Source organism: Sarcophilus harrisii, chromosome 2 (assembly GCF_902635505.1).
Source record: "Sarcophilus harrisii chromosome 2, mSarHar1.11, whole genome shotgun sequence".
Lineage (NCBI taxonomy): Eukaryota > Metazoa > Chordata > Mammalia > Dasyuromorphia > Dasyuridae > Sarcophilus > Sarcophilus harrisii.
Genome location: NC_045427.1, coordinates 54066566 through 54081274, shown reverse-complemented (window position 1 = coordinate 54081274; position 14709 = coordinate 54066566). Strand labels below are relative to the sequence as shown.

The following is a 14709-nucleotide window of genomic DNA, read 5'->3' as shown; positions in this document are numbered from 1 at the left end:
CAGAGAGAGAACTATGGAGACTGAATGTGGATCACAGCATATTATTTTCACCTTTTTTGTTGTTGTTGCTATTTGTTTAGTTGGGTTTTTTTCTCATTTTTTCCCTTTTGATCTGATTTTTCTTGGGCAGTGTGATAAATATGGAAATGTGTTTAGGAGAATTGCGCATTTAACCTGTATTGGATTACTTGCTATCTAAGGGGAGAGTGAAGAGGGAGAAAAATTTGGAACGCAAGGTTTTGCAAGGGTAAATGCTGAAAACTATCTTTGCATGCATTTTGAAAAATAAAAAGCTATTATTGTTATTTTAAAAAAGGAAAAACCATTTGTGGGGCATGTTATCAAGAGGATTATGATTCTTTTACTGATAGGCCCCAACAGTAAAAGAGACATAAGTACATATTGTGAAATTTTATGGTGGGTCTTGTTTGTGAGGGATTTCCAAGGAGAAGTGGGGACAAAATTGAAAACTATCTAATTTAAGATCCTTTTATGAAAAAAACCTTTAAATGTTACTCTTCACTCTTCCATATTGACCTTGGCTAGAAAAAGATTTTATGAAAAAAATCCCTTTAAATGTTATTCTTCCAAGAATAACATTGACACTGGCAGGAAAAACGTGATCTTCAAGGTATGTTTTAGCATAAGCAAACCAGTGACCTGGTTCAGAGACATGAATAAATGTTATTCTGTATGTATTTGCTCTTCTTTTTCTCCATCTGAAATAATATAATTTTTCTGAAATCAGGTTCCATTACACTTGTGAACAAATCTTTTCAGATTGAAATGGGAAAAAAAAGGAATGCAAAAAATTAGTTAACTAATTAGTTAATTAGTTGAGTTAGTTAAATCAGTTGATCAGTCCATTGTGTTTAAATTCCTATGTGTAAGACTGTATGCTAGGGATTGTGGGGGATACGGCCTCTATTCCTAGAGAGATGATAATTTAGTTGGGGGAATCAAACACAGACATATATACGCATGTTTACATATTATTATTGCATATGTATTACCCAACTAATATTAATTATTGGCAAGGTCAGTAATACCAGTCAATAACACAGACAATAACTGCTCTGGAGTTGGGGAAAAAAAGAGAGATTTCCATGATTAATCAGGAAAAGCTTCCCAATGAACTTGAGCTTGGTCTTGAAGGATGGATAATTGAAAAAAAAACATACATTTTTATTTGGTCCGTCTAATAGCCTTAATTAACTAGGTCCTATGGGTAAATGTTAGGTTCATTTTACAGTTTGAAAAAATATAACCAGAAGACAAGGTGACTTGCCTAAGGTCACACAAGCTGTAAACTTTGAAGTTGGAATTTGCAGGGCTCTCTTGACCCTGAGTCCATGCCTTTACCACCATAAAGCACTTTCTCGGGGTAGGATGAGTAAAGAGGATCAGGGAAGACATTCTAGACATGGAGGAGTTGTGAGCAAAGACAAGCAAATGATATGAGATCTAAAGCACTCCCAACATCCAGGTAGGGATACTGCTGTTATTGAATGATTTAGGAGAGATTTCTTGGGCAAAGCCCACAATGTAAGTACCAGTGGAAGAGAGAAGATTCATTAGAATTGTAAGCCTAGAGCTAGAAGGTCCGTAGAAGTGATCCCCTCATTTTACACCTAGGGAAACTGAGTTCCAGAGAGGTTAAAAGTTACTCAAGTAAATAACTAATAGAGCCAGCATTCAAATTCAAGTCCTTTCACTTCGAATTTAATGTTTTGGGTTTTTTTGAGAATGAAAATGGAATACTTTATCTTTATATCTCCAGTTATCTATATAACATATTCATTCATCCAATAAATATTTATTAAATACGTACAGTATGCAGAGCATTGTGAGAGAGGGGCTGGGCAATACAAAAATAGAGAGAACCCAGCCCTTGTCCTCATGGAACTTACATTCTAAAATAACCTAAGGTATCAGCATTTCCTGCACATTACAGAAACTCACTGTCCATTGTCCTTTTCCCCTTTTTCTCTTGTCTTAGTGCTGGCACTTGCTTCAGGCCCAGAGCTAGGTAAGCTCACGTTCTTAGGCCTCGTTGGAATAATTGACCCTCCAAGAGCAGGAGTAAAGGAAGCCGTCCAAGTCCTTACTGAGTCGGGTGTGTCAGTAAAAATGATAACGGGGGACGCTCTGGAAACTGCTCTGGCTATAGGTAACAAACTGCTGGTGGTGGGCTTCTCATGCTGAAGAACAGTGTTCCCTCTTAGCAAGAAAATTCCTTTTTCATTCGCCCCGAAAAATGCCAGTTTGGGCACTTGAGACAGTCCTGAAAAAAATGCAGCAGAGTATTCCCACCTATTGCCTTAACCCCATAGTGATCTATGAGAGACCATATCAAGCATTTTCGCTTTTTGGGGATACTGGGGAAATAGCCTTCAGGAATTTTCAAAACTTAATATCTTTCTCATGCAAACAATCCACCTCCGGGATTTTCATGGATTCATAGAATCAGAAGGAATCTCTGAGATCAAGCAACTATCTTAAATCTCTCGTCTCCAATATAATTTCACTATGGCTTAGGGTAAAAAATTAATTGATTGATTTGAGCCATACTATAAACCTCTATTATTTAAGCCCTTTGATTTTTTTGTAGATTCAATTTTGCTAAAAGCCTGTAATTATATTCTTACTATGACCCAAAATGCATTTGTTTCCTTATTTATCCCCAGCAACATTACAAACAGAGATCTGCTATTTATATTTCATATCCTTCTTTGTCTTTTCTCCAAGAGCTTGAAAATTCTGGGAAACTTGGTTCAGAGCCTCAGTCTTGTCATGTATTCACGTTCCCAAATGTTGACAGACGATGTTGCTCCCTAGCTTCCCCAATTAAATCCAACAGATCATTCATCTTCAGGATATTAGCATATGAAGAATAAAAACATCCTTCTTTTTCTCCAAAATGTAAAAAAAATAAAACCAGGGTCCAAAGATATCAAACATGTCTAATTTCAGAAATTCTGTGGCAAGGTACTGATTATTTTCTGACTTCTATTAAAATGCTTTGTCCTTCAAACCAGTGTGACCTCCACTGAGATGAGATAATATAAAGCCTATATTTCAGATCTAGTATTTTGTGATTCTGTGACTTTCTGAAGAGTCACATTTAGGTCACTGGAAATAAGAAATATGGTCATGAGTAATAACTGAATAAAACAAGATTTTTTTTAACATAAATGTCATAGGTTATTATTACTGGTCGTTGTTGCTTTTATTTTGTCTTCTATTGACTGTTTATTAATAAGCTGGGCTTTATTTCAGAAATTTTACAGTGAATATAGAGATTGTGGGAGGGGGGAGGCTAGGGAAAAGCAGAAGGAAAGACTCTCAAACTCTTGATGGAACAGAGTTTGGAGAGTACTTTTAGATCAAATCATTTAGACAGATTTCTGTTTAAAGGCAGAAACATTGGCCTGTGCAATGGGAAATTAAAAGCCATGTCAGGAGAAGAAGTGGAAAAGATGGAGAAGCCTGAGCTCTCGGCCAAAGTCAGAAAGGTAATGACCCCTTTTCTGTGGATGTATATGTGGAGGTGGGGAATAGGAGGGAAGGAGCAGAGGGGGAAACTTCCTGCAGTTGGAACTTGTTTTCAGAGTTATATGTCTCCTTTTTTTCTCTCTGTTATTCAGGTGTCAATATTTTTCAGGACGAGCCCAAAGCACAAACTCAAAATAATAAAGGTAGGTCTTGAACAAGGAGATGGATTCAAATACAGTGTTGGGAACTACCTACTATGGGCAGAACACAGAATGGGTATTGGGTGAGATTGTAACTAACCCACACCTGCTTTCATGTAGCTTAAAGTCTACTGGGGGATCCACCAGGATCATTGATCATCAAAATGCAAAGGAGTGCACAATGCATTCAGCAGACAGATGACTGCCATGTGGATTGCAGGGAGATTGTTTTAATCATGGCATTTTATGAAAACCTTACTTAAGCTGTAAAGGGGATGAGAGTTATGTGATGAACGTTGAAGTTCATTTATTGTCTTTGGGCAGTTTATTCCACAAAGCAGTTATTACAACTCATTGGGAAAAAAAAAGTTAGTGGCAAAAATTCAATCATAAATGAACAATTTCTCTACTGTCAAGTATATTGTGTATTTTTTTTTAAACTAGTAGGTTTAGATTGCAAAGAACCTGAAAGTATGTAAATGCATGATGTGGGAATGAGTGTCAATTGTCCTTTTTCTTTTTTTTTCCCCCCTGAGGCAATTGTGATTAAGTGACTTGCCCAGGGTCACACAGCCAGGAAGTGTTAAGTGTCTGAGGTCAGATTTGAAATCAGGTCCTCCTTTGTTCAGGACTGGTGCTCTAGACCCACTGAGTCGCCTTGCCACCCTAACTGTCCTTTTTCTTTCCAAGGCTCTGCAGGAATCTGGTGCTATCGTGGGGATGACAGGGGATGGTGTCAATGATGCAGTAGCCCTGAAGTCTGCTGATATTGGAATTGCCATGGGGCAAACAGGGACAGACGTCAGTAAAGAAGCAGCCAATATGATCTTAGTAGACGATGACTTCTCCACTATAATGTGAGTTGCATTTCAAATGTTCTGTTGCCAGCAAAAACACCATTAGTAGAAATAGTCACCTTCCTCTGACGTATAAAGATGCTTATCTAGGAGTTCTGGCTCTGTTACTGGCTCTGTTATATTTTGTTTTACAATATAACCCACAATTTGTTTTACAATCTCAAGATGAAAATCCTCTAAACAGAACATTTAAGGCATAGTCTGCATCCTCAATAGCTCTAGGAGACTATCTTATTACTTTTGTTATTGTTGTTGAGTCATTTCAATCACATTCAATTCTTGGGGTTTTCTTGGCAAAGATAGTTGGCCATTTCTTCTCCAGCTCATTTTACAGATGAGGAAACTGAGGCAAACAGGATGAAATGACTTGCCCAGGATAGTTAGTGTCTGAGGCCAGATTTGAATTCAGGAAGATAAATCAGCCTGACTCTGCTCCACCACTCTGTGCACGATGGCACCTCCTAGCTGCCCCATCTTATTCCTAAAAAGGGGCTTAATAACTGTTTGCAGGACATTCCCACATTCTCACATAACTTTCCAAAATTGCTTCTGCTGTATACTGATGTCAGTGGAAATTGTGCTTGCATTTGCCGTGAACGGGCAACTGGGTTTTAATCCAGATTCTGCTGAGCAGTTTAGTGACACTGGACAGATCCTTTCCCTTCCCAGAACTTGTTTTCTCCATTATAAAAAGCAGATTTGAACCAGGTCTTTTTAAATTTTTATTTATTTATTTACTCATTGATTTTGCTGAGGCAATTGGGGCTAAGTGACTTGCCCAGGGTCACACAGCTAGGAAGTGTTAAGGGTCTAAGGCAAGATTTGAACTCAGGTCCTCCTGACTTCAGGGCTGGTACTTTATCCAATACACCAACTAGCTGCCCTTCCCTTTATTTATTTTGTAACCCATTGATGGTTGCCTTCAATTTTCTGGCTCCATAGTCATACTCTTAATTGTAGCCATCATCATCATAATTATTGTTATGTATATAGTTCTTTGAGGTTTACAAAATACTCTGTATATTATTTAATATGATCTTCACCACAATCCTGTGAAGTAAATTTTATTATTTTCATTTTACATAAGGGCAGATGGATGTGAAGTGACTTGCCCAGGATCACCTAGCTAGCTTTTCAGGCAGGATTTAAATGAAAGTCTTTCTAATTCTAGGAAATTGCTATTAGGAGATAAGAAGAAAACAAAACAAAATGAAATGAAAACCTAAGATAAAACTCAATCCCTGTCTTGGTGGAGTTTGTAATACGGCAGAGGGACAAAGGCCCATAACTATAGGGTAAAAAAGTATCACAAGGTAAATGTATTAGAGATACAAAGCATCTTGTTCATTTGTTCTCTTCTTCTTCCAGGAATGCAGTCGAGGAAGGAAAAGGCATTTTCTATAACATAAAAAATTTCGTCCGGTTCCAGCTCAGCACGTGAGTACAGACTTATTTGCACATCAGGTAAAAATTGTTTTCCCCCGTCTCTCAACCTCCCGCCATGGAAGCAGCTCTCTACACTTTGCCACTTTCTGCTGGTTTTGTTTCCTAGGAGTATTTCTGCTTTAAGCCTGATTACTCTGTCCACAGTATTTAACTTACCCAATCCCCTCAATGCAATGCAGATTCTTTGGATCAACATTATCATGGATGGACCACCAGCCCAAAGGTGAGAAGATCTTCAAATTGTTATGAATTCATAAGAAAATTTAGCGATCTGCTAGCCAAGGGATTTGCCGAAGGGCCCAACAGACCCTTTTCCCCAACATTTTTTGACCTAACTGGTCTCCCATTTTCCTACTCTGACCAAACTGAGAATTAAAATTTCCTGACCCTCTGATCCATGTGTGGGACGGGATGCCACGTGGTTGTGAACCCTTCCAGTTTAGGGTAAATTCCTTAATGGGAAGACGGATGGGATCTTCTTGAGCACCTAGCCCAGTGATGTGGAGAGTAGATACCTAATAAGTGCCTGATAAATGAATCTATGTTCTGTGTTTCTCTGTGCTATTTCAAAGTATTGCGTTTTGTTTTGAATAGTTTGGGAGTAGAACCAGTTGACAAAGATGCCCTGAAGCATCCTCCTAGGAGTGTGAAAGATACCATTCTCAGTAAAGCACTCATCTTGAAAATCCTAATATCTGCTGTCATTATCATCAGTGGAACCCTTTTTATCTTCTGGAAGGAGGTAAGGAAGAGCCTCACCCATTTGCTTTCCCTCTCCTTCCTCTTCATTGATATTCCTTCTTAAGACAGTCAAAAAGCATTTCCTATTGGCAAGACACGGAGCCAAGATTTGGGGGATACAAAGAAAAACTTACATTCTAACTGGGAAGATCATAGGCAAAAAACTGTGGATCTGTGAGATGTATACAGAGTAAATGGGGAGTAGTCTCAGGAGAAATTAGCAGTGGCAGGATGGAGGGGGAGAAGAGTACCTGGGAAAGGACTCTTGGAAAACGTGGGATCTGAATTGAGGCTTGAAGGATACCAGTCAGTAAGCATTTATTAAGCATCTATTTTGTGCAGGGCAAATGACTGAGTGCTGGGGTACAAAGAAAGGCAAAAATAGTCCCTGTCCTCAAGTTTGCAGTTTAATGGAAGGGACAACATGTTAACAACTATATACAAACAAACTAAATATAGGATAAACCAGAAATAATCAATAGAGGGAAAGCACTATTTGGAGGGGGGAGGGGATCAGGAAAGGTTTTTAGCTGGCTTTTGAAGGAAGAAGCCAGGGAAGGCAGAGATGAGGAGAGCATTCCAGATCTGCAGAACAGGCAGTGAAAATGGACTTTCTCATCTGAAGAAAAGCAAGGAGATGGAAGTGAGGAGGGAAGAGCAGTTCTGGAAGGAGAGATAATCCATTATTCACTGGGTCCTGTTATTCCCACAGAGCATAAATCACTGGAACACTACCACACAAGTAGGTAGGGCAACTGTAAAGAGCACCAGACTTAAGAGTCATGATGATCTTGCATTCAAATTTAACCTCATATACTTCCTAGCGGTATGACCCTGGGCAAGTCATTTAATGCTGTTTGCTTCAGTTCTTCAATTGTCAAATAGAGCTAATAAAACCAGCTACTTCTCAAGGTTTTGTGAGAATCAAACAAGATTATATTAGTAAAGTGCAGTGCCTTTATTAGTAGTAGTATAGTATTATATAATAAAGTGCAGTAGGTACTTAATAAATCCAGCCTTTCTGCTTGTCTTCCTTCCAAGGAAGGGGAATCTAAATATTTGCAGAATTTGGCTTGCAAATACACTGAACCTAGTCCTGAAGAGATTGTTTGTGGTTTTAACTAGAGGTTCCCACAATGTACATTAATTTCTCAAATAATTTGAGAGTTTCTTTTTCCCCTTGGAAGTCAGATTCAGAAAAGAATCTCTGTTAAACTTTTTACCCCCCCCCCCCCCAAGAAGGGCTGCTTTGTTTTCATCACTGTTACCTATCACCCCTCTCCTTATCCCAAAGCATTCTTGACCAATTTAACTTTAGTCCATTTCTAAAGATTTAAGTCAAGTCAACAATGGCGTGGTAAGCAGGGAGATGCCAAAATAAATAAGATGGGGATATTTGAATTCAGTAGTTAAATGCTTAGCAAAGTCTGTGTGATCAGATAACTCTGAGGGAAGTGAGAAGTATATTTAAGACATATACCAAGTAAAGAGCATTATGGCAATGTGAAAAAAGAGATGTCACACAGCTGGAGATAAATCAAAAAGTACTATACAAATGTGAGATGGGGATAGTGATCTGCTGCTTTGTAACTTTGGACAAATAAGTGTTGCTCTCTGGAACTGCTTCCTCATTAAAATAAGACCATTAACCAGATTACCTTTAAGATCCATTTCCTGCTCTGAGATTCTAGAATGATTTAACATCTTGTAAAACTGTCAACTAGGACTAGGAAATCCAGTTTCTCCATGCACTCATAATCTCTTATTGGCATATTGCAGTTGAAACAAATAGTATTATTAGTATTATGTGTCCCTCACATTTTTTAATAGAATTCTAGATTTCACTCATCTGTCTCCTAAGTCTGTATTTCCAGAAGGAAGAGCTTTACTTTTCTCAGTCTATTCTCACAAAGATATCTCATTCAATCCTATAATGATCCTATAAAATAGGAAGAATAGATGGTAGTATCTCTATTTTATAGATAAGGGGTAAACAGCTTTCAAGTATCCACCAAATCTTCTTTTCTCTAAACAGAACTTCCCAGGGCTTCCTTCTATGACATTATCTTGAAGCTTCTTATCACTCTGATTACCTTTGTCTAGATGTTCTCCAAATCCTCAGTGACCCTCTTGAAATGTGGCTTTTAGAATTTTCACACTGAATCAGATCCCATCCTAGGGATCCTTCTAGCATATCCGAGTCCTTCTAGCACAGTGTTTGTCTCTGATTTGTACATTATGGGGAAAACTGGGGACAGAGTATGACTATTCTCATTGGGTCAAACAGAGATTTCCCTCAGGAGTCCAGCAAGAATAGCTCTGTGAATATCTTCACATAAGCCTTTATAATCCCAGCCTTTTCTACCTTGTGGTTAATAATGAGTCCCCTAAGTTTGCATTAGCTATTGCACAAAATGGCATTTTCTTTGATTTTTCTTATGTTACCTTGTTAAAGGGTCCAAGAAGGGCTGGGCAGACATTATCCTAAAGTCTAGTGTTCTTGGAAATGGTAAATTCATTATCTCCTTACCCAAATCACTTATAACTGTATAAATCTTGATCACATTTCCATCTTGATTTTTAATGCTTCAAGACAGAAGTATCTAAATATTTTCCATCTCTCCTTACACAGAATTTCCCCATCCTCCCCAATGTTTTAATTGTTCTTCTCAAGCTCCTTCAGCTTCATCTTCTTTCTCTTGAGTTGTGATGTTAAGAACTACATAGGGCGTATTAGGTTCCAGTACACCAAGGTTTTGTGCAAGGGCAAAACAGTATCTTCTGTTTCCAATATCATCCTTGTAATGCTTTGGCGTCTTGCTGGTCTTTTAACGCAATAATAAACTGGACCATTATTTACAAAGAACACTTATAGTGACACCTGGGGCATTTCTTGGGCAATTCCTGGATCACAAGGAATAGTTCTGAACCTTTTCTCCTCTGTTCTTTTCTAAATTTAAGTCACACATGCACACACTGATGCTTTTCAGTGTTTGGTTTTTGATTACTTAGAATTGCTCAGTGTTCCTGCAGACTTTAAGATTTTCTTATACTCCCCTTTTCAGATTATTATGAACAAATAGAGATATACAGAATATGGTTCCTTTGAGAACCCAACTATTTACATTTATCCATCAAAAGAAGTGCCAGATTATCCCTGCTCTGTCTCCAAACTGGTTTCCTATTGAGAATCCCTCTCTCAATTTTGGAAAAAAAAAAGGGGGAGGAAGGGGGACTAGTTCCTTGGCATAGACATCTTAAAAGATGTAGAGAGATAATATAGCATCAATATTTTATCCATTTCATGCTTTACTTCCTCAAAAGTTAGCCAGGAACAATTTCCTTTAACAGAAATCACATCATCTTTCCCCTGCTAGGTTCAATGGTTCTATTCCATATTGATTTTTAGTTTTTGTTATTTTTGGTCTTTTTCATGAGAATCATAATAACCATCTTCTAGTTTACTAGTTTATTTGCAACAAATTGTGTTTGGGCCAACAAGATCAGGTTATCATCCAGGAATTCTTTCACTGTTCACAAACCAATCCCACCTAGTACCAGCAGTTTTTCATTTTTTTGACTTTTAGTTTTAGAGCATCATTGTGTATTTGATCCAGTAACTCAATTCTGCATATATTGAGAGAATTCAGGAGCAGAAAGAGGGGGAAATCTCTGTCTTCATCCTTACCCAGGGATATTCTGATGGATTCTTCCATTGATGATTGCTTCGAGGCTAATAATTTTTCCTCTTTTGCAACATTCCATTTTACATACATTTTACCAGATTCCTGATGGCAAGGAAGTCACACCAAGGACGACGACGATGACATTCACTTGTTTTGTGTTTTTTGATCTTTTCAATGCCTTGACGTGCCGTTCTCAGGTGAGACAGATGTTGCCTGATTATTTCAGCTATAGAATCAGAAGCATTTTCTGTTTTTTTGTAGCCAATAAAGCAATAAATGTATTGTGCCCCAAAGAAAGAATAGCATGATTTAGACATGGAGACAGTGGGAGAGTAGGAAAAAAACAATGGCTATCCAATCAGAACAACCAAGCCCCGAGTCTAACTCTGAATACCTACCTGTCTGTGGAATTGTCGGGAAAGTCATTCAAGTGACTTGCTCTCAGTTTCCCCATTCATAAAATGAGGGGCAAGAGTAAATGATTTCTCTGGTTCCTTACAACTCTACAGCTCCTAGCAGCTGCTCATTAGTTTCAGATAGACACATTTTTAGTGATGATTCTTTCCCTTTTGACTGACAGACTAAAAACAGTGTTTTGTTTTATTTTTTTTTTTCTCCTCACACCGTACAGACAAAGCTGATCTTTGAGATCGGGTTTTTCAGAAACCGCATGTTTCTATATTCAGTGCTAGGATCCATCCTGGGGCAGCTGGCTGTGATCTACATTCCACCATTACAGAAAATTTTCCAGACTGAGAATTTGGGAGCATTAGGTAAGTTAGTGAGGTGTGAAGAAAGTTATAGAAAATAAACAGGATGATGAATCGGGAGTGTTGTTGGCCAAAGCCAATATGATAGTAGGTTGTTAACAGAAGATGGTGTGTGAAAATGTATGGCACTAAGAGGGTGCAAATTCATGGCTCAGCCAGTTATCCAAGATGGCTAGAACAAAACCATCAAATTAGGTTGAAAACGGATTAAATACTTTTAAGGTCTGCAAGTTATTTTCTTCACAACAATTATGTGAGGTAGAGATTTCTGTTATCATTACCTCTGCTTTACAGTTGAGGAAACTAAGCCTTGAGTTCAATAATGTGTCTAAGGATTCACAACTAGTAGGCATTAGGATTTAACCTAGGACTCCTTGAGCCTGGGGCCAGCATTGTCTTCACTGTTCCATGATGACACAGATTCAGAATGGAGTTTACTAATCTTGTAAATAGAGGATTAGAATTCTACATTAAGAATACTACTTTAGCATCTGAATGATGAATAAAGGGGGCAAGAAAACCCTTAGGAGGCTACTATAATCCAGATAAGATGTAAAAAGGGTAATGATGCTAAGTGTAAAAGGAAAGAAGAATCAAAAGATACTAAGAAGATAGAAATAATAGGGATTTGGCAAGGATTGGATGTGTGAATACGGGAAGAGTTGACTCCAAGATTTGGGGGTTTGGGCAACCAGAATAATGCTGCCTTAAGGAAAATATGTCAAAGAAAAGATAACTTCTGGAGGGAAGATGGTAGTTTGAAGTGTTAAAAGGATATAACCATAGAAGGTAGAAAGGATAGAATAATTTGATAGAATCACAGAAGAGAGCTCAGAAAACATCTGGAGCTGGATATATAGGATTGGTCAGTCCACAACTTTGTTAAATGTAGGGAATTTTGCTAGGATTACAAAGATAAACTAGTCCCTTAAGAAGCTCACATTTTATTGGGAAAGACAAAAGGTACATATGCAGGTATTTACAAAATAAATATGATAGTGGTAGAGGGATCCATCAGAATAGGGTGGGCAGGTCTGGAATTCTGAAGATAAAATCTCTTTCAGAAAGGTAGAGATGAGGAAAGAATACTTTCCAAAATGGAGGAAGTCTGTGCAAAGGCATAAAGACAGAAGGCAAAGAATCTGAGAAATAGCAGAAAAGGCTAGTTTTATTAGATCATCACGGGATAAATCACAAGAAAATCTTGGGACTCTTTTAGTAGCAGAGAAGCTTAAATGTGGGCATGATAGGGATAATGATTGTGTATGTATAAAATATATATATATATATTTGTATATTAGTATACACACATATGTGTGTGTGTGTGTATATATATATATATATATATATATATATATATATATATATAGTGTGTGTGTGTGTGTGTGTATATGACAAAACTAGAAAAGTAGCCTAGGATGTAAAGGACCTTAAATGGTATGAGCCATCAAAGCTTCAGGAGAGAAGTGATTTGTACTTTAACTGTGAAAGAAGAGAGACTCTAGGGGTGAGGAGACCAACTAGGAGGCCCGGGCATCCAGGCAAGAGATGATAAGGGCCTGGTGTGGTCCTACAAATAGGGAGAAGAGAATGAAAGGGAGATTTAGGGGTAGAAATTTCAAAATTTCAAGATTTGGCAACTAATTAGATATATGAATGAGGGAGAATGAGGAGTCAAGGACAATACTGAAAATGTAAACCTGGTTGACTAGAAAGTGGTGATGATGGTGAGAAAGGAGGACGAGGGAGAGATGAAGGAGGAATTGTTCAGGAGATGGGTAAATTAAGAATGATGAATTATGTTTTGAACATGTTGAGTTTGAAATGTCCAACACACAATTGGAATTTTAGGGCTGGAGCTGGGAAGAGAGACTTCAATTAAAGCCATCTAGGAGTTATCTGCATAGATAATTAAAATCACCAAAGAGACAGTATAGATTGTGAAGCTCCAAGACCGAGCCTTAAGCTATGTTAAAGAGTATTAACAAAGACTGAGGAATTGGGTGGGCAGGAGAACCAAGCAGCAGTATCCCAAAAAATCTGGAGGTTAATCTCCAGAAGATAAGGGGTCAGCAATGTCAGATGCTGCGGAGGAATCAAGGAGGACCATAGTTGGAGAGAGCAACATCTGATCCAATCTCCTTATTGTGTAGAGGAGGAATTCACGGGGTCATGTGAATGGAATAAATGGCAGAGCCAGAGTTGAAATCCAAATTTCGAGTCCAATTTCAGTGCACTTTTCAGTGTATCATTTACTTGGTTACCAGTTATGTAAAGATGAAAAACAATGGTGTAAAAATGGATATGGTCACTGTTTGAGGCAGAAGAGAATAATACTGAGGTTCTGAACCTGGGTATCTAGGAGGATAGTAGCATCTTTGTTAATGTTTGTTAAGGGGATATTATGAGTTCCATTTTGGACATGTTGAGTTTGAGATGTTGCAAAGGCAGTGGGACTTGTGATGACTTTATAATTGAATATATGGATCAGAGAATCATCTATATAACTGAATCCATGGGAGCTGGGATCAAGTGAGAATGTAGAGTAGGGGAAAGGAAGGGAAAGAGAAAGCCCAGAAGAATATTAAAACTTAAAAGAAGATGGAAGAACCATCTAACTCTCAGAATTATTGAGGAAAAGATCCTGAATTGAAATCAAGCTGTGTAACTAGTGGCAAGTTTCTCTGGGCTGCTTTTCACGAAGAAATATGTGGGTAGGGAAAAGGTAAATTGCTTTTGAATTTTAATGCAAGTTGTTAGGACCTTTATAAGGACTGAGTCAGTTTTTCTGAATTAAAAAAGTTTTTACAATTGTCTCTGAAATATAATTTATAATTTTTCTTCTTTTTCCTCCTCGACAGACTTGTTGTTTTTAACGGGTTTGGCTTCATCTGTGTTCATTCTGTCAGAACTGATCAAACTATGTGAAAAATATTGCTGCAGAACTAAGACAGTCAAGACTCACCATGAAGTAGTGTAATGGATTCCACTCAGTGTAACATTTTTATAAATAGTGTATATTTTTGCTGAAACTGTGACCTCTTTTTTCAGAGATGTACACAAAAATCTATTTTTAGATAACAGCATCACTTGTGTTGATGACCCCTTTGGCTACCAGACGTGATTCTTCTCCTTTGAAAAGCCTGCCGTGATGTATATCAGTTTACCTTGGATGATTTCAAACTATAGCAGGCAAAGGCAGTTTCCACATGTAAGGGCTATCATTCTGAGTACCAGTGCTGTGCCTGACAAAGAAATCTCACGCTATTTATTTATTAAATTACAATGGTTTTTCTTAATAAAATATATTAAACTGAGAAGAGCATGTTTCTAACAAATAATCCGAATTTTTTGACTGATTTCAGGAGGCCAAAATGTATTTTTTTAATATCTGATGCATATTTGTAGATGCATTAGAAAATAAAAACAGTAGAAAGAAACCCTAGAACTAATCCATAGACCTAGCCTTCATTGTTTCCACTTAATAGTTGTATCATCTTGGGCAAGTCATTGA

General features: G+C 37.7%; 2 protein-coding genes across 3 annotated transcripts in view; one reads left to right on the top strand and one right to left on the bottom strand.

Annotated features, from left to right (window-relative positions):
- The window catches only part of ATP2C2 (ATPase secretory pathway Ca2+ transporting 2), a 105331-nt gene extending 90819 nt beyond the window's left edge, over window positions 1-14512 (top strand). Inside the window, exons 18-27 of the mRNA XM_031950194.1 lie at window positions 2000-2170; window positions 3418-3515; window positions 3648-3698; window positions 4386-4552; window positions 5921-5989; window positions 6105-6221; window positions 6593-6740; window positions 10524-10622; window positions 11057-11198; window positions 14057-14512. Of these exons, the coding sequence (XP_031806054.1) occupies window positions 2000-2170; window positions 3418-3515; window positions 3648-3698; window positions 4386-4552; window positions 5921-5989; window positions 6105-6221; window positions 6593-6740; window positions 10524-10622; window positions 11057-11198; window positions 14057-14175 (1181 nt within the window). The 3' untranslated portion in view covers window positions 14176-14512. The remainder of the gene's footprint in view (window positions 1-1999; window positions 2171-3417; window positions 3516-3647; window positions 3699-4385; window positions 4553-5920; window positions 5990-6104; window positions 6222-6592; window positions 6741-10523; window positions 10623-11056; window positions 11199-14056) is intronic.
- MEAK7 (MTOR associated protein, eak-7 homolog) overlaps window positions 1-14709 on the bottom strand; it is a 59067-nt gene that overhangs the window by 2815 nt on the left and 41543 nt on the right. The window contains exon 10 of one of the 2 annotated variants that reach the window (XM_031950197.1): window positions 14233-14440. The exons of the other annotated variant lie outside the window; for it this stretch is intronic. The gene's annotated coding sequence lies outside the window, so the exon portion shown is untranslated. Of the gene's footprint in view, window positions 1-14232; window positions 14441-14709 lie in introns of those variants that run through there. 2 annotated transcript variants of the gene reach the window in all.